Raw genomic sequence first — 23131 nt, 5'->3', positions numbered from 1 at the left:
TGTTTTCAACTAGCTGCTTAATTTGGTCCTGGTTTCTTTTTAAATAGTGCTTTTTAAAAATTTATTTATTTGACAGGTAGAATTATAGACAGAGAAACAGACAGAGAGAAAGGTCTTCCTTCCATTGGTTCACTCCCCAAATGGCCACTATGGCCAGCGCTGCACCAATCTGAAGCCAGGAGCCAGGTGCTTCCTCCTGGTCTCCCATGCGGGTGCAGGCACCCAAGTACTTGGGCCATCCTCCACTGCCCTCCCAGGCCACAGCAGAGAGCTGGACTGGAAGAGGAGCAACCGGGACTAGAACCGGGTGCCCATATGGGATGCCGGCACCACAGGCGGAGGATTAACCAAGTGAGCCACGGCGCCGGCCCCTAATTTGGTCCTGATTTTAACACTAAAGCAATCCTGTGAGGTACAGATTATGATTCCCACATCGTGTAGATGAGGGAGGGAACTTGTAGAGAAGTGGTGGAAACAGATCCAAGGTGAGACTTACATAAATGCTTTTATTGAAATTGTGAGACTATAGCCCAATGAGGGGCAGTTACTACTGCTATGAAGGGTGGTGGTTATTGTCATTGTTTGTTCTCAGGTACAATATAAGGTGACTTCAAACAGTTTGTGGAGAAAAGAGATTTAGAGTTCTTTATTTTGGGCAGACAGGCATTTGACCAGTGGTTAAGACACCAGCCAAGTCACCTGTGTCCCCTGTTGGAGTCCCTGGGCTCCACACCTGCTCCAGCTCCTGGTCCAGCTTCCCTCTCATGCAGACCCTGGGAGGCAGCTATGTTGGCTGTGACGTAGTTGGGTCTCTGCCGCCAAAGTGGGAGATCTGTATTGATTCCGGCTTCTAGCTCTGTATACCCCTCTACCCCTTCCAACGTGGGCATCTGGGGATGGAACCAGCAGATGTGAGTGTGCTTGTGTGCACACCCTCTCAATGTGTCTCTGTGTGTTTGTGTGTGTTTCTGTCAGTCTGTCTCTCTGCCTCACAAATCAATGTTTTAAAATGTTTAAAAGATGTCTGTCTTGGAGCAGTTTTGAAATCCAGACATTGTCTGTTTGCAGTTTGTGTTTTTCCAAGAACTCTTTGAAGACTCCTCCCCATAGACATGAAGTTTGAAATTTTTTTGCATCAAAATAAATTTATATTTTAATTCCATTTCCATGAACTTTGAAATGTGCTTGTATGCTTAGAACTATGGAATTTTTAAATTATATAATACTTAGAACATGATTCAGAATTTTAAAACAAGGCTTTGCAGTTTGTAAGAAATTACCAGAAAGTAGTAGAGTGCTCACCAGTCCAGGGGCTGGGACCACACTGTCTCATTAGCAAACCAGCATTATAAGATATCTTTGAACCTGGACATAGCCTACACCTCCCACCCCGGTCCCTTCTGGGAATTGCTGTATGATCTACCGGAAAAGAGAGCCCTTGTTCTCATAAGTAAACAAGGTTCAATAGAGAAGACTGATAACACACGTTAGAGAGAAGGTCATGTATTTGGAAACAAGAGGAGTCAATATTTGTTCGGAAGAACAAAGGGAAGTGTGACTCTGAAGATCTGTGAAAGGGTTTTAGTGGTTGTCGAGGGCCTGCCATTGAGACATGTTTGTTCCAGCTCATAGGACCTGAAATTCTTTTGATTGTGAAAGTTGATTTTTTTATTTGAAAAAAAAAAAAAAAGCTACTAGTTAGACTAACACTTTTACTTTAAAAAATTAAGAAACTGGGGCGCTTTGATGCAGCTGGTTAAGTTACTGCTTGGGATGCCCACACCCCTTATCTAAGTGATGGAGTCCTACCTATTCTGCTTCCAATCCAGGGGCTGGGAGGTCAGTCAGTCGGTCTCTCTCTCTCTCTCTCTCTCTGCCTTTCAGATAAATCAATAGATTTTTTTCTACATCTAGAAAACTAAGGTACATAGAGGTAACGTTACTAGCTCAGCGTCACACAGACAGGGAGCAGCAGAGTCAAGAGCAGAATCTCGCACTTCAGCACTGAATCCAGTGACCTTTCTAGTGATCTGTTCTTACACATCTGTTACAAGGGATGATGCCGACTTTCTAAAACCCTGACTGATAAAGTCGAAAATTGCTTAAGGAACATTTGTTTTCCCTTGCCGTTTTTCCCTGGAACTCTGTGCCATCTAGAATTGTAGCGAGGGAAATTACATGTTGTCAAGACTAGGCACCGTGCCAGGTCTTTCAGATGCTTGTTCATTATGTATCGTAGCAAGACTGGCCTCGGCTTTGATGATTACCATGGGGGTTTGGTTGTTCCTGGCAATTAGCAGAAAATTGTCTGCACGAGAAATATCGCACAGGGGGAGTCGCCTGAGATCCTCTTTCCCACACTGAGGCAAGCATTGGGAAGACAGAGTTGCTCGTTATTATCAAGATCAGTGACCTTTTGTCCATCTAATTGTTGTGAGTTTTATTCTCGCAATATATGTTGCATTCCACATCCAAATGTGCGCACCACCTTTCAGATTTCGGTTTTTAACCTAAGTTTTATATATAAGAATATTTGTTTAATTGTGCTTTTAATGTCTGTATGGTTCAGAAATTGCATATGGACATGCGGTTTGGGCTGCTTCTGGTGCTTGTTCTGGGTGCCTTCTGGGGTCTCAGCTTCCTTGCCTGCTATTCACTGCTCCAGCGTTTTGCCAACAGCTGTAATAATTGCAGTACAAGCAATGGCTTCAATAGATAATGCTAAAATCGGCTCCTAACATTCTCCTTTTGCCTTCGTGCAGTGCTACACGGGAGCCTGTTCCTTCTGGCTTCTGAGAATGAACCGCAGAGTTGGCAAGCCAGTTGTTGAGCACAACCATTTTTAACAAACTACATAAACTTAAATGAATTACGTTTTTTACAGACAGTATTCAAATTCATTTCCTACTAATTGCCTATGCATCTACCGTCAGCCATGCTTGTGAGACTGTGTACACTTATCTGCATAGTGGAATTACCATGTACTGGGGAGCTACTATGAATTTCTTCCTACTGTTCATTGATGTCACATAAATGGATTGAAGTGCAAGCATTTATTCCACAGCAAATGACAAGTACTATAAGCACTAAATTTATTGTTTTGTTGACTATCCATTTTTTTTAATCTTAGAAGTACTTTGTATCTACACCTATTATGTTATCAATGGCACACACAAATTCAAGAGATAATCTTTAAGTTCAAATTTGAAAACCATTTTCTCATTCTGCAAAGAAGTCACTCTTGCCTTTGACAAATGAGTAAAGTTTTAACGTGACTTAATTCTATTTTTATATTATTAATATAAAGTAAAATATCAACCAGCATCATGTTGGAACTATGCATTCATCAGTTGCATTCATATATTGGCAAGAGATGTAAAAAACAAAACCCACCAAAATCAGCAAAATCATTCTGAGACAATCAGGTGGTTATATGAAATTTGTAGTAAAGACTGTTATGCATTTTATTATTGATAAATTATTTGCTGTACATTCTTTGTTAGCAAAATATAATTGAAATACCATTATATGCTTATATACAAGCTTGTAGGTTTCCAGGCATTGCCTTGCTGGATCCTCACAAATGCTCCTGTATTGCCAGGGTCCAGGAAACACGAGGAGAGTGAGTGAATTCAGGCACCTCCAGCGTTAGTGGAGAGGAGGGCATTTCATAGGTTCCTCCTAAGGACAAGGAGCATAGCAGGTGCTTCGCATGTGTAACTCACATCAACCCTGTAGTCAGTGAGGGGAGTGGTTTCTGCAGTGTTCCATGGGTGAAGGACAGGCTCAGAGATCTGCAGTGGCTGCCCATGTCCCAGCTGAGTAACCCTGGTTCCAAGGGGCAACCATGAGGCAAGCACCAAAGGTTTCAAGTGTCTCCTCCTGGATCAACTTGGATGTGATATGACAGCTTTATCAAAGGAAATTCCATGGAGGAAACTCAAGGGTAAATATTTTGAGAGCAGTTTTGTAATAGTCATCAAGAAATTTCATGTAAATAGGAATTAGACACACCTATGAAAGATTGGCATGATACAACATAACTAGAGCTCTTATCACACCCCGAAAATGGATAATTTAGACTTCTCAGGAGTAGGTAAAATACATGGGAAAAAGATATAATTTCAGTGACAGCTTGGAAACAGTAATATTTGTATTTACAGACTGCTGAGAACATGAACACATAACAAGAATTCAAGCATATGAACAATGTGGGTAGCGTGTTTACTGTGTTTAACAAAGTGCCACTCATTTATTAGTTTACCTGTCAGTGCTTTCCAGAAGTTAGAATTTATTGTGATAAGGCAGTGCCTACATATGTGACCTCGGTAACGCCAGTGGTATTCCAAGATCCCCAACATCAGCCAGGGTCCAGCCCCCTGAGCCAGATTGCCAGCCCTGGTGCTGGGCACCCTACCCAGCTCTGAGGCACAGTGCACCCCCAGCAGCACCCTTGGACCAGCATCCTCCTCATCATCATTCTTTGCCATACTCCCTAAGACAGGCCATTCTGATCTTGGTCACACCATTTCTGTCCTACACGTCTCACTGCCTTGCTATCCCCCTAAACCAGCGTTTCTTAAAGTGAGGTTTCTGGAACCAACTGAGTCAGAGATAGCAGGCTGTTAAAAGGGCACCTTCCTGGGTCTGTTGTCAATTCTAATGCCCATTCAAGCCTGGGAAGCACTATTTCAGCAACTGGAGTATACTGACCTTTTGATGCTAGCGTGCCTTGTTTTATCTTTAACTTACCAAAAGGGTTTTGCTGCCAGAGATGATTAAAGCTGAAGCATGACTTAGAAACTGGAGGAAGTCCCAGTTGTTCCCCAAGGTCCCAGTGCTGTGCACCGCCCAGCTCTGCTCACACAGGCAGGTGCCTGCCTCTCTTCATCCTCTGGGGCTCAGTTCGATTTATCCCTTAGACACTGTGTGCTCCTAATGACTCAGGACAAGGTGTTGACCTGAAAAGCAGAGATCACTAGTTTCTGTGACGTTTTCCAATTATTCGAGTCAGAGCTTATAATTAGTTTGGTGTTGGTCTAGCCACGTACGAGAAACCTTGCTGTCACTCTGCGCCTCTTTGAAGCAAGCAAGCACACCAGAAATCAATCCTGCTTATGGTTTTCCAATAACTCTCAACAGTCCTAATTACGGTATACATCTGTGAGAGCAAAACTGCCTTTCCAGGCTCTTCCCATTCTATTTTTTTCCAGAAGTTTCTACAGACTTAATAGTCATTTGGATGTTGACTAAACTTGGGTGCTGAGGGTGGTCAAGCAAACCTGAATAAAATCTGAAATCTCACCCCCCCCCAGCATTCTCTGTAGTAACCTTTATTTCAGATAACATCATGTGCTTATATATAAGCTTATTGGGATTTTTCTCCCAGAATACTGGCTATTAAACATTTAACAATACACTGCTTCTTTTGAGTCACTCAGATCCATAAAATGCGTGTTTCTTTCTAAAGTAGTCTTCAGTGATAATATTAATAATGGCTAAAATGCATGACCCTCCAGTGACAGACTGTGCAGTCCTGTATAAGGATTCCTGATCTGATAAAGGCTTAACAAATGTTTGTTGGATTTGACTGAACAACCCTCCTTTTGAAAGGAAATACAGGGGCTGGCGCTATGGCACAGTGGGTTAACACCCTGGCCTGAAGCGCCAGCATCCCATATGGGCACCGGTTCTGGTTCCGGCTGCTCCTCTTCCGATCCAGCTCTCTACTATGGCCTGGGATAGCAACAGAAGATGGCCCAGGTCCTTGGGCCACCGCGCCCACATGGGAGACCCAGAAGAAGCTCTGGCTCCTGGCTTCGGATCAGTGCAGCTCCAGCCGTTGTGGCCAACTGGGGAGTGAACTATCAAATGGAAGACTGCTCGCTCGCTTTCTCTCTCTCTCTCTCTCTCTCTCTCTCTCTCTGCCTCTCTTCTCTCTGTGTTGCTCTGACTTTTGAATAAATAAATCTTTAAAAAATAAAAAAGAAAGGAAATACAGTATTTATACAGTGTTTAGTAAATAGTAGGATTCTACGTTTGGGGCACCTTAAATTTAAGTTCCTTGAAGGTTCCGGTTTTTCTTTGTTTATGAGTGCATGTCAGGTGCAGGCTGTTTCTCCCCTGAGTGGTGTTTTGGACTAAAGAAAGGGCAGGGAGCCACTCATTTCTGTTGGCCGAGGCCAGATTGTCCTGGAAGCATTTATGCCTCTGGAATTGGCTTCCCAGGCTGTCGTTGCTATCGAGTGCCACAAACTGAGTGGCGTAAGCAGGAATTTATCGTCTCAAAGCGCTGGAGGCCAGAAGTCTGAGAGCAGGGCTTCTGGAGCACAGGTCCCTTCTGATGCGGCGAGGAACCTGTTGCCAGCCCTGCTCCCGCCTGCCGGCCTTCTCTGGCAAGTACTTCTTGGCTTGTAGGTCGCTGCCTTCATCTTCACATGGAGTTCTTGTGTGTGTGTCTCTCCAGGTATCTAAATTTTTCCTTTTTTAAGAAGATTTACTTATTTGTTTGAGAAAGAGAGATCTTCCATCTGCTGGCTTAATCCCCAAATTCCCACAACAGCCAAGGCTTAGCCAGGCTGAAGCCAGGAGCCAGGAATTCCATCTAGGGTAGCAGGAACCCAGGTACGTGGGTCATCATCCACTCCCTCCCAGGTGCATTAGCAGGGAACTGGATTGGAAGTGCAGCGTAGTGGGACTTGGGTCAGCTCTGATGTGGGATGCAGGTGTCCTGAGAGGCAGCTTAACCTGCTGTGCCACGACGCCTCCCCCGCCCCTGCCTTTTTCCTCTTCTTTTTTTTTTTTTTAAGATTTTATTTATTTTTTTGAGAGGTAGAGTTACAGACAGTGAGAGGGAGAAACAGAGAGAAATGTCTTCCATCCGTTGGTTCGCTCCCCAAATGGCCTCAACAGCCGGAGCTGTGTCGATCCGAAGCCAGGAGCAAGGTGCTTCCTCCCAGTCTCCCACGTGGGTACAGAGGCCCAAGCACTTGGGCCATCTTCTGCTGCTTTCCCAGGCCACAACAGAGAGCTGGATTGGAAGAGAAGCAGCCAGGACTAGAAATGGCGCCCATATGGGATGCCAGCACCGCAGGTGGAGGATTAACCTACTGCACCACAGTGCAGGCCCCACCTTTTTCCTTTTCATAAGGACATCATCATGCTGTGAGAGGTGCACTGTACCCCCCCTCTTAACTCATCACATCTGTAGTGACCCTTTTCTTGAATGAGGCCTCATTCTGAGATATTGGAAGCTGAGACTTCAACATATGAATTTTAAGGGGACACAGTGCAGCTCATGGCATCATCTGGCTGCACTAAGCTGGTCTTTCTGGATTGTTTTGTTTCTTTTCAATGCCAACAGCAGCAAGGGTAAAGTGATTGCAGAGTTTCTGGAACCAGAGTATCTGGTTGCAAACTTATCAGCGAGGCATAGCGTAGAGGGATAATAGTGCTCAGGTCAGGAGTTGTTTCCTGTTCACTTTTGTTAAACTTGGTTTGGTTCCATTAGCTTCCACAGCAGAAGACATTTCCAATGCAGCATGTTGCATTTCTCATATGCCACCGTCATCTCAAATTTTGGTGGAAGAATGGAAAACCAAGGCTAAGAATCTAAACTTTTGAGAGCTAAGCATGACCCAGGAAGGTTAGACATCTTGCTCAAAAGCAAGAGTACTTTAAAAATTCATGGAAAAGTGGAATTAAAGGTTAATTTTGATTCAAAAGAATTTTGAAGTGCATCTGTAGCTTTTTCATAGCATTCCTTTTCCACGTGCACTTTGAAGACCTTCCCATACAGCACACACGGCTACTTGGTGCCAAGTTGGCGCTGGCACTCAGCTCCCCTGCCTCTTCTCCTTATCCCTCTGAACTATGGAGGCCAGGGGTGCCCTGTGATTTAAGAGGTTCCGGTTCCCGTTGCTTTATGGTGCTTGTCTCTGCCTACAGAGTATAACTGACAGCTCTGATTTTAGTGTGTGCCATTTATCTAGGGGTGTTTGTGGACTGCCCAGACCACAGCTTTTTAGTCCCCCCAGTCCTTACTTCTGCAACCTGCTTGAGCAGATTCTCAACTCCACGGACGCAAACTCTAGGCTGTGGGCCAATCCCACGGTGGGCTCTGGCAAATATGAGCCGACCACCACATTTTCTGGAGAGTGGAAGCCATCTACTGTTGTGGAGCGCAGTAGAAAGTATTTTGATCATCAGCACTTGTACACTGATTTGTGGTTGTTTTGGTGGCTTCCTTTGCTTTATAAGATGTATTTATTTATTTATTTATTTGAGAGGTAGAGTTACAGAGAAAGAAAGGTCTTCCGTCCGCTAGTTCACTCCCCAAAAAGTCATAATGGCTGGAGCTGCGCTGATGGGAAGCCAGGAGTCAGGAGCCTCTTCCGGGTCTCCCACATGGGTGCAGGGGCCCAAGCACTTTTCCAGGCCATAACAGAGAGCTAGACTGGAAGAGAAGCAGCCGGGACTAGAACCTGCGCCTATAGGGGATGCTGGGACTGCAGGGGTGGCTTTAGCTTCTGCGTCACAGCGCCAGCCCGGATATAACACACTTCTACTCTCAGCTTTCATGAGTTCAGCGTTTTTAGATTTCACTTGTAAATTAGCTCATATAGTATTTGTACTCCTGTGTTTGCTTTATTTTTTGTTTTATTTTGTGTATTTCATTTAGCTTAATGTCCTCCAGATTCATTTATGTTATGCTGAATGGCAGAATCTCCTCCTGTTTTAAGACTGAATAGCATTCCTCTGTGTGTGTGTGTGTGTGTGTTCAGCATGCACGTGTGCATCTCACATCCATCCATTAATGGTGGCTTGTTGGTTTTGTTTTGTTTTGTTTTTTGAAACCCCTCAGTGGCCTTGACCTGGAAAATTTACCTACTTTTCTTTGGCTTTTAGTGTAGTACCTGGAATGAAGTAGCCATTCAGTATACATTTCTATTTTTTTCTCTCTCTCTCTCTCTCTTTTTTTTTTTTTTTTTTTTTTTTTTTTTTTTTTTTTGACAGGCAGAGTGGACAGTGAGAGAGAGAGAGAGACAGAAAGAAAGGTCTTCCCCTATGCCGTTGGTTCACCCTCCAATGGCCGCCGCGGCTGGCGCACTGTGGCCGGCGCACCGCGCTGATCCGATGGCAGGAGCCAGGCACTTATCCTGGTCTCCCATGGGGTGCAGGGCCCAAGCACTTGGGCCATCCTCCACTGCACTCCCGGGCCACAGCAGAGAGCTGGCCTGGAAGAGGGGCAACCGGGACAGAATCCGGCGCCCCGACCGGGACTAGAACCCGGTGTGCCGGCACCGCAAGGCGGAGGATTAGCCTAGTGAGCTGCAGCGCCAGCCTCAGTATACATTTCAATATACATTGAGTTCTTTTGTAAGTGGAAAAGAAGATATAGTTTTTTTATGCTGACAGTCTGCTACTGAAATATAATTTGTGTATAGTGCAATGCAGAAATCTTAAATGTACAGTTCTTCGAATGTTGACAATATATATATAGCAGTAAACCTCACCCAGATTAGGATATAGGACATTCTGCCTTCCCACCAGAAGTTCTCTCCCACCCCTTTCTAGTTCTGACCTCAAGGTCATGGTCAATTTCCTTTGTTTATCTTCTGGAAAAGTTTCAAGCTTTAACTTTCAAAATTTATCTACCATTTGTCTCAAATTAACTTGTGTGTGTGGCGTGAGATGGGAGTAGCAGCGGTCTGTTTTGTTCTTTAACATATGCTCCTGCTCCTTTGGATTAAGTGGAATAATCAAGACTTACCCATAGCAATAGATCTGTCTTTTGCAAATGGATCTGCCTGTCTCTTCTTTCCATGTTGTAGTTGAAACAACATTGCTGGGACTATCATGGAAGTACAGGAATATGCACCAGGAGGATGACCTGAGCCAATATGTGTATAGGACATGGTGATCTCCAGCATCAGACCTGAGCTCAAGTCTAGGAGTTGCCTGTAGTTAGACAGGTTAGCCTTAGCAAGATGTACTAAAGACGTCATGAGACACAGCCTTCAAGGGTTATCTTCAAGGATGAACTGAAATAACATGTGTTGTATACACATAACAGACAGTGGTGATGCCTGCCTTAAAAGTGCGTCTGTTGAAGTACAGCGTGGGAAAGAAAAATAAATCCCGTAGAAATGCATGGTGCAGAATGTCCCTCACTGGACTGAGGGCTCCTTTAGGGAAAGTTTTTCCTACCCCACTCACATATACACCTTCCCCCAGGGGAAAGAGGGACCGTGCTTGCTGCTGGGGCCAGGAGCCCAGTCACTGCCGGCTCTCTGAGCACCTGTGGCTTCTCATCCCCAGAACCAGCAAACCTCGAGAGGCTCAACGTAGTTCGTGTTGCCTGTCCGATCTAAGTGTTGCTCTTTGTGCTGTGTCTGCGGCAGGCTTCACGGCCTCTGGTGTTCACTTACACGGGGTGAGGAGCAGATGAAGCCGAAGCATGGAGCCCTGTGGCTGCCATCAGTTAATACCAAAGAGAGAGCCTGCTGCTCCGCAGCCTTCATTAGAAACCCGTGGTCCCAGGGCAGGCTTGGGAGCCAGCAGATCAGTTGCCACTTGAGCCACTCGTGTCCAGTATCTCCTGTCCTGGCCTGAGTCCCCGCTGCTCGGCTTCCGATCCAGCTTCCTGCTGATGCACACCCTGGGAGTAGCAGATGGTGGCTTGAGTGCTTGGGTCCTTGCGACCCAAGGGAGACCCCTACATTGAATTCCACCTGGCCTAGCCTGAGCCCTGGCTGTTGGAAGCATTTGGAGAGTGAGCCAGCAGATGGAGTGTTTCTCTCCATCGATCTCTCTGCCTTTCAAATCAAATGAAAATTAATTAATTTTTAAGAAACTATTTTAAAAAAAGAAACAGGCAGTTTCCTTGCCTAAAAACAGCAAAAGTGGGTGTGCAGGTGTGCAGGTGACAGAGAAGGGACGCTTCTGTGGAAGCTTCCTGCTAGGAGCAGAGGCGAGGAGCCGGGCCTCTCGGTCTGGTGACCGCTTCTTTGGGTTGGAGAGTCTTGTAGCCTTGCCTCCTTAGCCAAGGAGCTCGACGTTAGGGGGATGCTCATCGAGGCAGGGCGTGAGATGTGTGCCTGCTGATGTGTGCCTGTCCAGGCTGTGAACAGGAATTCCCAGGCCAGAGCTGGGAAAGTTCCAGTCTGCAGCACCTGCGTGCCCTCACCCCAGTGAAGGCCCGCGTTCCTGGGCGGGCCACAGGTGTCGGTTGCACTGTCACTGCGGAGGTGCCAGGGTTCTTGCCCATAAGCATTGTGTGGCTCTAGGACTGAGCGAGTGTGTGCAGCCCTTAGGGGAGCACGGGCTATGTTTGTGAGTTTGCTCTGCAGTTTGTTATCAGTTAATGTTCCCATAGCTGAACTTAGAATAGCAGAAAAGGAATTCTTAGGGTACATCTGTCTGTGCCAGCAGACCCCATCAGCAGGAACATAGAGAGTCCCAGAGGGTCAGAGTCAGCGTCCTACTCTTGCATATATGTACAGAACAGCTTTGCCCTTTGTGAGCCTTGCTGTCGCTTGGATTGTCCAACACCTGCCTCCTGGTGACCCTGTGCATCGGGCTGGTAGCTGGTGCAGCTGACCCCCATGCCCGTCAGTCAGCTTCTAATAAGGAGTAGCCTACTATGTGGCATAAATTTAAGCAGAAGTAGAAAAAAACTAAAAACATTTTTCTTGGCATGGCCTGGCCATTTGACTTTAAACCCAGAGAGAGAGATTCAGTGCTGGCTTGCTGCTGGCCAGGCAATAAGTAGTATTTACATAGTCATGACCATATAAACTTTATGTACCCGCTTTCTCATTTAAAAGCCCATCTGTGAACCAAGCAAGAAAAATTGGGGGCTAGCTGCAAACTAGAATATATTAGCAGCTATGCAAAGTAGGGATAGAAAGGGTTGTCTTTTTAATGCGTCTAATACAGAAGCAGAGGAGGAAGCAAGGACAAAGAGGAAATATGTGAGAAGTTAAAGGTACAGTGTGTGTGATTGATGGAGTTAAAAGGGGCTGTTAACCGTGTCATTTGCAGTTATAAAATAAATGCAAACAGCGAACGGAGGAGCAGCTGAATGTCCTTCCTAGCGAGTCTACAGATGCTGCCTGAGGTTGGGACTATCTTTAGCTCTCTGATTCGTGAAAAGATGGGAAGGAAACCACCAGAAGAGGTGCACAGAGATATTCTAAGAGGAGCTGTGGATGGCTTGACTGGGGGTGGGAGTGAGGGGCAGAGGATTCTTGTTTTTCACCTAAGTCGAGTGTATCATGATGTATTTAGATGTTGTTACTTTGATAAAGAATTTTGGGGCAGTGTAGGATAACTTAAAAGACAGAAACTGTGAAAGGCCCCGAATGTTGCCTGGTCACATGCCCTGTGCCAGTTAACTATAAAACACTCGTGGGTCTGCAGACAGAAATCAGCGTGTTCCAGGCTATGAAATTCCAGAGGACTGTTTGCAGCTGTTGGTAACAGAAAGAAGCATTTTTGTAAATGACAGAGAGGGCTGCATGGTATCCCAGCACCATGAATGCCGGCTCCCAGGGGGAGAGCTGGGACGTGGGAGTGCTCCTCCTGGGCTGCTCTTTCCTATGGGAAGTGTGCGACTCTGGGGACCGGAGCCCAGAGCAGGGAAAGATGATGGGCAGTGCCTGTGCTTTCCCAAGGTTTCCTGTGTGGCTTGTTGCTAATTAGGCATCATTAGCCGTGAGACAGTCTGAATTGAGGGAATTGTGGCAAAACTTGATGGTGCAGAACCCAGGCAGGCAGCCAGACTCTTAAACCCAGTCCTGGAACATTGATTCTAGAAACTGATTGTCCCCAGCTCTGCATCTAAGGAGTGCGGGCGCTGTGACTGCACCCCGGAGATTGAGGGCGAGCCCCACCGGAGAGAGACCTTTGGTTGGAAGTGACCCCTGAAACCGACCCTGGGAAACTCTGAGCCGGAAAATTAGAAATTCACTCCAATAGGCTTGTGGGACAGTAAGCGAACAGCGTGATAGCAGGAATGTTCCCCAGTGTCAGGACTGGGGAGAAGTGATTGTTCAGTTGGTCAGTGGCATTTAAGTGATCATTTAAGTCATCATTCTTATTATTTTTTAAAAAAAGATTTAGTTATATGTTTGAAAGAGTTAGAGAGAGAGAGAGAGAAACAGAAAAGAGAGATGTTCCATGTGCTTGTTCACTCCCCCTGTGAGCGCAACAGCAAGAGCTGGGTGAGGTCAAAACTCCACCCGGCTCTCCCACATGGGTGCAGGGGCACAAACACTTGGGCCATTCTCTGCTGGTTTCCCAGGTGCATCAGCAGGGAGCTGGATTGGAAGTGGAGCAGCCGGGACACAAACCTGCGCCCTCATGAGATGCTGGTGTCACAGGTGACAGTTCTACCCACTGTGCCACAACACCAGTCCCTAAGTGATCATTCTTTCTAGAATCTGTTACCTGTGCTGTCTGTGGCATCTTCAGGAGAGGAGGAATTTGCTGTGGATGATGGATGCATTTATTTGGGTTGGATGATTTTCTCTTATATCACCTCCTTACTTTTTTAATAATTACATTTCATTAATATTTTTAAGTAGCAATCAATACACATTTGCAGGTATTTCAGAAAGTTTGTGGGAAATGGAATTAAAAGATAAGTTTATTTGGCTGCAAAAAACTTGAAATCCGTGCATCCATTTTTCATGCACTTTGTGGCGAGCTCTTGTGTGCAGAGCAGTGAGCAGGTTCCTGAGCCCAGATAGTGCTTCATGTCCTCTGTGATGGGGAAAGAGACGCCTTTATCTTCAGTAATGTGTTTGACCTTTACTTTTCTCTCTTTGCTAAAAATAACATACCAGTGTTAAAATGAAATATTTTTAGCATGAGTTCTGGCTGAGGCCCAAAGCAAAAGTGAGTCTGAGATACAGAACTTGTGAGGGGAGTGGTCAAAAACCAGTTCTGCAACCCTTTTGAGTGCCCACCTCCGACCTTGGGAAGAGGTCAGAGGGACTGGGAGCTGGCAGGGAACCATGACCTTCAGAGAAGATTGGGGGTGGGGAGAGTCGTCCATGCCAGCCCAGCGGAAGGGGCTTCAGCGGCACCCGTCAGAGTGATTGACATCTGTCCTCTGTGTGTCTGACTCATGTGTGTGACCCTTGAAACCGACAGTAGAGCAAGGAGGGTTTGCTGCTTGGAGTTTGCTTCTGCCTCTTGCTCACTTTGCATCTCCTTTCTCTTCCCCTTAGCCATTGAGGTCCACATAATACTCATATATACTGTAACCTCACTGTCTGTCTGCCTTAATATGATGGAAGTTCCATGAGGCAGAGACATCTGTGTTGATCTCTGCTACATGCTAGCACCTCAGATACAACATGCGTGCATAGATGCTCAGTAGACATTTGCGTGGTACGTTCATTATCACGGATCACGCCAGCAACCCCGCTGTGTTGGTGTTGTTATTTTCATTGCAACTGTGGAAGCTGAGCTCAGAGGGCTGGGACCCTTGGCCGACGTCACACACCACCAAGAGGAAGAGCCAGAATGTGAGGCCAAATCCATGTCCTCCAAAGGCACCTGTTCCTGGCCTGTTGAGCTTTATCAGCTCGGGGCTCTGTCTCCTGATAGTGGGTCCTCATCCTTTTTCAGCAGTAGGTAGTGTCTAAGATTTGAGACGTAACACACCAGTTCTGTACTCTGCTCTCACTCAGCAGATGCCGCTCATTTGAATGAGGAGAGCAAAGATAAACATTAACTGGTGATGGAGCTGTCACTCTCGGCCAGGACAATAAGCCATGCTATTCAGCATACATTTACTGGTACTTGACCATATAAATGCCTGGTTATTTACATAGCACTGTGTATTTTACCAAGTTCCTTCATATAGATAGTTTTTGTTTAAATATGAAACTGTTGGAAACTTATGTAGCCTTATTATTTTTGTTAAATATTGATATCTATTTTTATTTTTATCTTTTATTTATATATGTGAAGGGCAGAATGGCAGAGAGAGAGATATCTTCCATCCATTTGTTCACTCTCCACTGTCCGCAATAGCCAGGACTGAGGCTAGGCCAAAGCCAGGAGCCAGAAACTCCATGTTTACTCCCGGGCCCATGAGCAGGGAGCTGGTTTGGAAGTGAAGCAGCCTGGACTAGAACCACACTAACATGGGATGCAGGTCCCCAAGTGCTGGCCTCACCAGCACTCCTGCCACTGTTAGGTGATTATGTTGCAAGTTCCTGGCACGTTGGCCTCCATCACATTGGTTTCATTCTGTAGTTGCAAGTCACTAAAATTGCAGCAGAGCAGGGCCAGCACTGTGGCGTAGCAGGTAAAGCCACCCCCTGCAGTGCCGTGTCCCGTATGGACACTGGTTTGGGTCCCAGCTGCCCAGCTGCTCCACTTCCAATCTAGCTCCCTGTAACTCTGCCTCTCAAATAAATAAATGTCTTTAAACAAAAGAAAAAAAAAGGATTTTTTTGTTCTTAGAAAATTCACACTGATGAGATTAGAGGTAAGGAGGCATCTTGTGTGCAACTCAATCTGTTTAAACAGTTCAGAAAAAATATTTGAATATTTGTAAAAAAAATGATAAAGCAAAAGTGTTCACATGATAGTAACTAATGGATCTGACTGCAGGGTATCCTGGAATTCTTACTAGTATTCCTGCTCCTTTTCTGTGAGCTTCCAATTATTTCAAAATAAAAAAAAAATTTAATAAACAAAATTTTAAAGGAAAAAGCACTTCCAGAATGTTCTTGATCTCCCAGATGGATAGATGGATGGACAGATGTCTTAGGAGAGAAATACATAATCATAGGTAAAAACTCAGACTGAAAGGGGAAAACTTAGTTTTGGAGCCTCATCAATTAAATTGTACAGCTACAAAATAACCCAGAAGCCATTAAAGGGCTTCTTTTTTAATTTTGTAAGCCAAAAAAGAGTAAAAACCAGAAGTCGTGTCACAGCTGTATACAGCTGTATACTTTCCCACAGCTCGTTTCTGCCTGTGGTGTGTCGGTAGATAAAGGATGTGCTTTTTTTTTTTTTTTTTTTGACAGGCAGAGTGGACAGTGAGAGAGAGAGACAGAGAGAAAGGTCTTCCTTTTGCCGTTGGTTCACCCTCCAATGGCCGCCGCAGCCGGTGCGCTGCGGCCGGCGCACCGCGCTGATCCGATGGCAGGAGCCAGGAGCTTTTCCTGGTCTCCCATGGGGTGCAGGGCCCAAGCACCTGGGCCATCCTCCACTGCACTCCCTGGCCACAGCAGAGAGCTGGCCTGGAAGAGGGGCAACCTGGACAGAATCCGGCGCCCCAACCGGGACTAGAACCCGGTGTGCCGGCGCCACTAGGCGGAGGATTAGCCTAGTGAGCCACGGCGCCGGCCCAAGGATGTGCATTTCTCACAAGAGTAACTGAGCAGAATCCTGCTATACCTGCCGGAGGAGGGAGAGGGTGAGTGGCTGCTTCGCCGTTCCAAGGCAGAAACCAGGTGAAGGTCATGACCGCGTTCTTGTTTCTGATCCACCAAATTACCTGAGGCGTCTTTATTGCACCCAGTGCCTCTCCGCATGCGACTCTAGAATTCTCATGGTTTACTTAACCCAAGAAATCTGAGGGATTCCGTTACAAAGTCAGCAACAAAAGTAAAGAAGCCAAGGTGCCCTGCTGCGCCACGGTCCATCAGGACAGGCTCCAGTCCAGACTGTGTAGCCTGTCTTAGGTTGAACAGCAAGGGGCCTTTTTTTTTCTAACTGTACCCAGAACATGGGAGACAATGTGTCAGATGCAAGGTGCGGTGCCTTTAACCCTTTCATGTCCACACTCGCAAATATCAGAAAAGCTCTGATCCGTGCCTCGAGGGGTTTTGGACACGGTCACTAGGAAGAGGGAGACGAAGCCCACCAGCCCTCCCTCTGCGCAGGAGCCCACAGACCCGCTGCGGCTCCTTGCCTGTTGCTGGTGGCCAGCCCCTCTGCCTGCCCTCCCAACACCAGCATCACCCTCTTGCCTCCGACTTTTTTCTTCTTCCTGTAAGACCTTCCTGTAACAGATTTCCATGGGCTACAATCATAACTGACTTTTATTTCTATAGGGGGAAAAAAAACGTGCATTTCCTAGGCCTCTCAGTTCATTACTCATTTCAACACTGTCAAAATGGACCACATACTTCAAGTTAGCCCTGGCAAAGCAAAGTGGCCTCTGTTCAGCTGACTCTCCGTACGCGGTCCGCCTGTGTTGCCGTGGCTTCAGCTGCTATTGTTGTTACTGGGGGTACACGTGGGCCAGCCTCAGGAAACGTGTAATAGAGGGCCTGTATCTGTGTAATCCGTGCTTACTGCAAGCGTGGTCCTTGCACCAACAGCTTGAGTATCAGCCCCAGGCTCGATGCCAAACCTGCTGGGTCAGAAAGTGAAGGGAGCCCACACAGGGGCTTCAGGATTCTCATGCACGTGAAGTTTGAGAACCACAGATGTAATATAACCATTCAGCACAAAAGAGAAAAGAAGAAAATAGTTTTTTTTTTTTAAAGCATCAGAGTGGGCATTGTGGTTCAGTGGGTTAAGCTACCACTTGTTATACCGGCATCCTATATCAGAGTGCCTGGGCTCAAGTCCCACCTCTGCTGCTGACCCAGCTTCCTGCCAGTGTACACCCTACGAGGCAGCAGGTGATGGCTCAAGTACTTGAGGCCCTGCTACCCATGTGGGAGGCCCAGATGGAGTTCCAGGCTCCTGGCTTTAGCCTGGCCCAACCCTGGCTGTTGCAGGCATTTGGGGAGTGAACCAGTGGATGGAAGGTCTCTCTCTCTTTTGCTCTCTCTCTGTCATTCTGCCTTTCAAATAAATAAAAATAAATGAACGTTAAAAAAAGTGGTCATGGCTAATGGTGCATGCAGTATCTTCCGTAAACCAGCAGCACATGAATACAGCAGTCCCCTTTCATCTGCAACGTTGCTTTCTGTGGTTTCAGTTTTCCATAATATCCAGGGGTCCAAAAACACTGAATGGAAAATTCTAGAAGTCAACAGTTTGTAAGTTCTAAATTGTGTGCTGTTCTAAGTCATGTGCTAAAATCTCACAGCATCTCTTTGTCCAGTTTCTACCCTGTATAAGCTACCCACCCGTTAGTGTCTCAGTTTCCATAGTGACTGTTGCAACATGGCAGTGCTTACGTTCAGGTAAACCTGGTTGTACTTAACGTCCTAACCTGCAAGAATGGGGACTGGCCTTTTGAAGAGAAGCCCTCGTACTTCCTTTAAATGAGATGGTGAAAGTTTATCATGGGTATGTGTGTGTCTGAAAAACATGCTGGACATAGGATTCAGTGCCATCTGCAGCTTCAGGCGTCCACTGGGGGTCTTGGGCTGCAGCCCCTGCAGACAGGGTGTGAGAAGAGAACTGAAATAGCAGCTAAGGGAAAACCACTCGAAAGGTGTGGGGCCCACAGATCCCCTAGCAAAAATGCCACCAATGTCTCCTACACTAAAGAGGGAAAATGTGCCACTAACAAAGCCACATTCTTTAAACCCAGAGACCCCATCTCCAGCTAGGACCAACTCTCAGCACAGTTCTGCATCCCAAAAAAAGCTGCCCGCTCCGGCTCTTAGCCCGAACTCTGGGTTCACAGTTCGCCTCTGTTGTTCCAGCAAAGGGCTGCCTTCCAGTTCCACCTTCACCTTGGAAGAGGGGACCATCTACCTGACGGCCGAGCCAGCCGCCCTGGAAACGCAGGACGACAACGCCTCGGTGCTGGACGTCTATTTAGTGAGTTGGTTTTGTTTTCATTTCTCCTCCTCCCTTTCTGGTTTACAAATGGATGTAGGCCGTGGCCTACGCAAGAAAAACCTCTGGGAAGCCACACACATTTGGATTCTAAAAGAAACAGTTGCAGCCCATCGCCTGGGCAGACCGAGCAGCCTTGTCCAAGCTGTTTGCCCACAGTGCACGTGAACCACTGCACAGCAGAGTACCTGGGTTAGTGCTTAGTCACGGGGAGAACAAGGGAACGGGTGCCCAGCGCCCAGGCGACCTGCACTCCTTGCTGCTTTTCCCAGGGAAGTTGTGTCTTCCGTGGACTCCACTGTGCCCCCTAGTGTTTGAACCTTGATAAGGTCAAGAGGCCAGCAGTGGAAAGAACTGGAGTTTAGCACCCAAGAATCTTCGCTGACTGCCCCCTGGGCTGCCAGCAGCCAGCTCTGTGCTTTGGGCCGGAGCCTCTGTGACTGCCTCCCTGCCCACCTCACGTGGCTACTTCTGGGATGCCAGCGATGAGATGGGTGAGCACCCTGCAGGAACCGTGACGTGACGCCTGGGAAGGCAGCCTGCTGGTCTAGGCTGGGGAAGGGTGTTTCCTTTCATGGTGCGTCTTGCACATGTACCAGTGTCCCTGCACACATGCACAGAGCCACAGGAATCAGGGAAAGTGGGGATTGGTGTTTCCTGTCTGCTTGCTGTGTGCTCGCCCTGAGCCAACAGTCTGTCTCCGCGGGTGCACACATGTGCACACACACGCACACGCACACGCAGACACGCCCCCCTCAGGCCTTGGCAGCACTTGGTCTGAGTCTTACCCTGTGCATCGCCTGAGGCTGCACTTTCTGCTTCTCCCCTGACCTAGCCCTTCAGCTGTGCCCTGCAGGACGCCGGTCATTTTAAATGCTGCCCTTCAGCCCCCAGCCCTCAAGCGTCTGCCCAGCTGTCATGGAGCAAGGTCCAGAGTCCCCACTGCCCTGCACGGCTGACCTTCCCTGCCTCCCCCAGCCACACTGCCTCCTGCTCTTTCTCACTCCATCCGAGCACGTTTCTGCCTCAGGGCCTTTGCATTGGCTGTTCCTGTCATGCAGTCTTTCCCTCACCTCCTTCACTGCCTCAGCCCAAGCTTCCTCTCAGATAGGCCTTCCTTGACTTCCCTGTATAAAACAGCGCCCCCTACCTCCAACCAGTGTGGAAGAACTTGCTTAATACTTTATTTTTTCATGTTAATGTACTATTAATACAAAGACAACAGATTCACTGTAATTCATAGATACAATCCTAAGAATATAATTATGGTCCCTTTCTCCCTTTCCTTCTTTCTTTTTTAGTTTTTGAAATAACATATTTCTTTTTCTTTTTCTTTTTTAAAGATTTATTTATTTAAGCCGGCGCCGCGGCTCACTAAGCTAATCTTCCACCTAGCGGCGCCGGCACACCGGGTTCTAGTCCTGGTCGGGGAGCTGGATTCTGTCCCGGTTGCCCCTCTTCCAGGCCAGCTCTCTGCTGTGGCCCAGGAGTGCAGTGGAAGATGGCCCAAGTGCTTGGGCCCTGCACCCCATGGGAGACCAGGAGAAGCATCTGGCTCCTGGCTTTGGATCAGCATGATGCGCTGGCCACAGTGCGCCGGCCACGGCGGCCATTGGAGGGTGAACCAACGGCAAAAAAAGGAAGACCTTTCTCTCTGTCTCTCACTGTCCACTCTGCCTGTAAAAAAAATTATTTATTTATTTGAAAGACAGTTACAGAGAAAGGGATAGAGAGAGGTCCTCCATCTGCTGCTTTACCCCTCAGATGGCCGCAACAGCCAGGCATGGGCCAGGCCACAGCCAGAAGCCAGAAGCTTATTCCAGGTTTCCCCCGTGGGTAGCAGGGGCCCAGGCATTTGGGTCATCTTCTGTTGCTTTCCCAGGCACATTAGCAGGGAGCGAGATCAGAAGTGGAGCAGCCAGGACAGGAGCAGACATTCATATGTCATGTCTGTTTCATAGGCAGTGGCAGCTTTACCCACTGCGCCGCAGTACCACCCCGAGATAACCTATTCCTGATTAACATTACAGTCTAAGATTAAGATGCAGTGGGCAGGGCCGGCACTGTGATGTGGTGAACTAAGCCTCCACCTCAGTGCCAGCATCCCATATGGGCACCAGTTCAAGTCCTGGCTGCTCCTCTTCCAATCCAGCTCTCTACTGTGGTCCAGGAAAGCAGTGGAAGATGGCCCAGGTCCTTGGGCCCCTGCATCCACATGGGAGACCTGGAAGAAGCTCCTGGCTCCTGACTCCTGGCTTTGGATCAGCCCAGCTCTGGCTGCTGGGGCCATTTAGGGAGTGAACCAGTGGGTGGAAGACCTCTCTCCCCCTCTCTCTCTCTCTCTCTCTCTCTCTGCATGTAACTCTTCTTCTCAAATAAATTAAAAAAAAAAATGCAACTGAGGACACCCGCATCCACCATCAGAGCACCAGTTCGATTCCCAGCTGCTCTACTTCTCACCCAGCTTCCTGCTAATGACCTGGGAAACAATGGGTGATGGCTCATGTGCCTCAGTCCCTGACACCCATGTGGGAGACCCGGATGGAGTTCCCGGTTCCTGGCTCCAGCCCTGGCTATTACAGCCATCTGGGGGGAATGAACCCGTGAGTGGAAGAGCTCTCTGCTGTTCTCTCTCTACCTCTCTCCTTCTGCCTTCCAGTATATAAATCACTTTTAAATGGGGGGAGGGAGGCAAAGGGAAAGCCCAGCATTCTTTGCTGGTTGCATTGCTAGCACGTGGGGCCAATTAGGAATCAAAGGGTCATGGAAATTTAGAGGTAACAGAGATGATGGTGGTGGTGGTGGTGGCTGACTGGTGTGGTTCTCCGGTCCCAGCCAAGGCTTTGCTGTGGCCCAGAGTAAGGGGAGGGAGGAAAGAAGGGGGGCGGGGGCAGGCAATGGACATCCCCTGCCAAGCTTGGAGAAAAGTGGACGTCGCCGGGTCCAATTTTGCGGCAAATCCCAGTAAGCTTTGAAACATGTTTAAGTGTTTCCTACACACCTGGAACTGCCCCAGATGTCTTATCCACATTAGATGTAATTCTCAGGGTATCCCTGTGAAGCAGCTCCATTTCACAGACAGGGAAACTGAGGCACACAGAGGTTATGCAGTCTGGCCAGGTGGTGCAGCATTTATACATTCAGGAAGACCTGGGATTCAAGTGCCTGGGGACCCGCCCAGAACCAGCAGTGGTAACAGCTGAGCCGCGCTGCCTACTTTAGGAAATGTGCTGCCCTGCATTGTACAGGTCAGACCCAGAACACTTAAGACAGCAGGCGATGTGGCGAGAAGATACAGGGGAAAACAGGACTCAGAGACAAGCCTGAGCTCAGACAGCGTCTTTTAAATTTCAGCATGAAACTGTTGTGGTTGGCAACAGTTAGTCGTGTATTTCAGAATCATTGGTAGAGAAGAGTCTGTGTGTTCCAACACAAAGAAATGATGAGTATCTGAGGTCACCCTGATCCGGTATCACACCTTGTATACACGGATGAAAATGTCACACTGCACCCCTAAATAGGAACAAGTACTGTGTGTCAGTATGTTTTTAAAATATTAAATCAAGGGGGCCAGTGCTGTGGCATAGTGTGCTAAGCTTCGCCTGGGTTGCCAGCATCCCATATGGGTGCTGGTTTGTGTCTCGGCTGCTCCTCTTCCAGTCCAGCTCTCTGCTATGGCCTAGGAAGGCAGTGGAGGATGGCCCAAGTGCTTGGGCCCTGCACCTGCTTGGGAGATGCAGAAGGAATTCCTGGTTCCTGGCCTCGGATCCGACTGTTGTGGCCAGCTGGGGAGTGAACCAGCAGATGAAAGACCTCTCTCTCCCTCTGCCTTTCTCTAACTCTGCCTCTCAAGCAAATAAATAAAATCTGTAAAAATACATTAAACCAAGTAAAGTATAAAAAATAGGGAATGGCCGGCGCCTCGGCTCACTAGGCTAATCCTCCGCCTGCGGCGCCAGCACACCAGGTTCTAATCCTGGTCGGGGCGCCAGATTCTGTCCCGGTTGCCCCTCTTCCAGGCCAGCTCTCTGCTGTGGCCCGGGAGTGCAGTGGAGGATGGCCCAAGTCCTTGGGCCCTGCACCCCATGGGAGACCAGGATAAGCACCTGGCTCCTGCCATCGGATCAGCGCGGTGCGCCAGCCACAGCATGCCGGCCGCGGCAGCCATTGGAGGGTGAACCAACGGCAAAGGAAGACCTTTCTCTCTGTCTCTCTCTATCTCACTGTCCACTCTGCCTGTCAAAAAAAAAAAAATAGGGAATGAAAGTTCCAGTAGACTCTGATAAGGACGATTTGGTATTGTTGGAAGGGAGTTCAATAATAAAACTCACGGCCAAACTGAGCACATCCCCGG

The 23131-nt window shown here is 47.6% G+C and overlaps 1 protein-coding gene across 6 annotated transcripts in view; it reads left to right on the top strand.

The window, feature by feature from the left end:
- Positions 1-23131, top strand: part of PIP5K1B (phosphatidylinositol-4-phosphate 5-kinase type 1 beta) — a 324599-nt gene that overhangs the window by 290066 nt on the left and 11402 nt on the right. For all 6 annotated transcript variants that reach the window (XM_089336987.1, XM_008256190.5, XM_017341676.4 and 3 more), the window contains exon 14: positions 18642-18759. In XM_089336987.1, coding sequence (XP_089193113.1) covers positions 18642-18759 — 118 coding nt within the window. The remainder of the gene's footprint in view (positions 1-18641; positions 18760-23131) is intronic.

Source organism: Oryctolagus cuniculus, chromosome 1 (assembly GCF_051225735.1).
Source record: "Oryctolagus cuniculus isolate XC-2025 breed Fujian yellow rabbit chromosome 1, ASM5122573v1, whole genome shotgun sequence".
Lineage (NCBI taxonomy): Eukaryota > Metazoa > Chordata > Mammalia > Lagomorpha > Leporidae > Oryctolagus > Oryctolagus cuniculus.
Note: the sequence above shows the minus strand (reverse complement) of the source record. Positions and strands in the feature narration are given on the sequence as shown.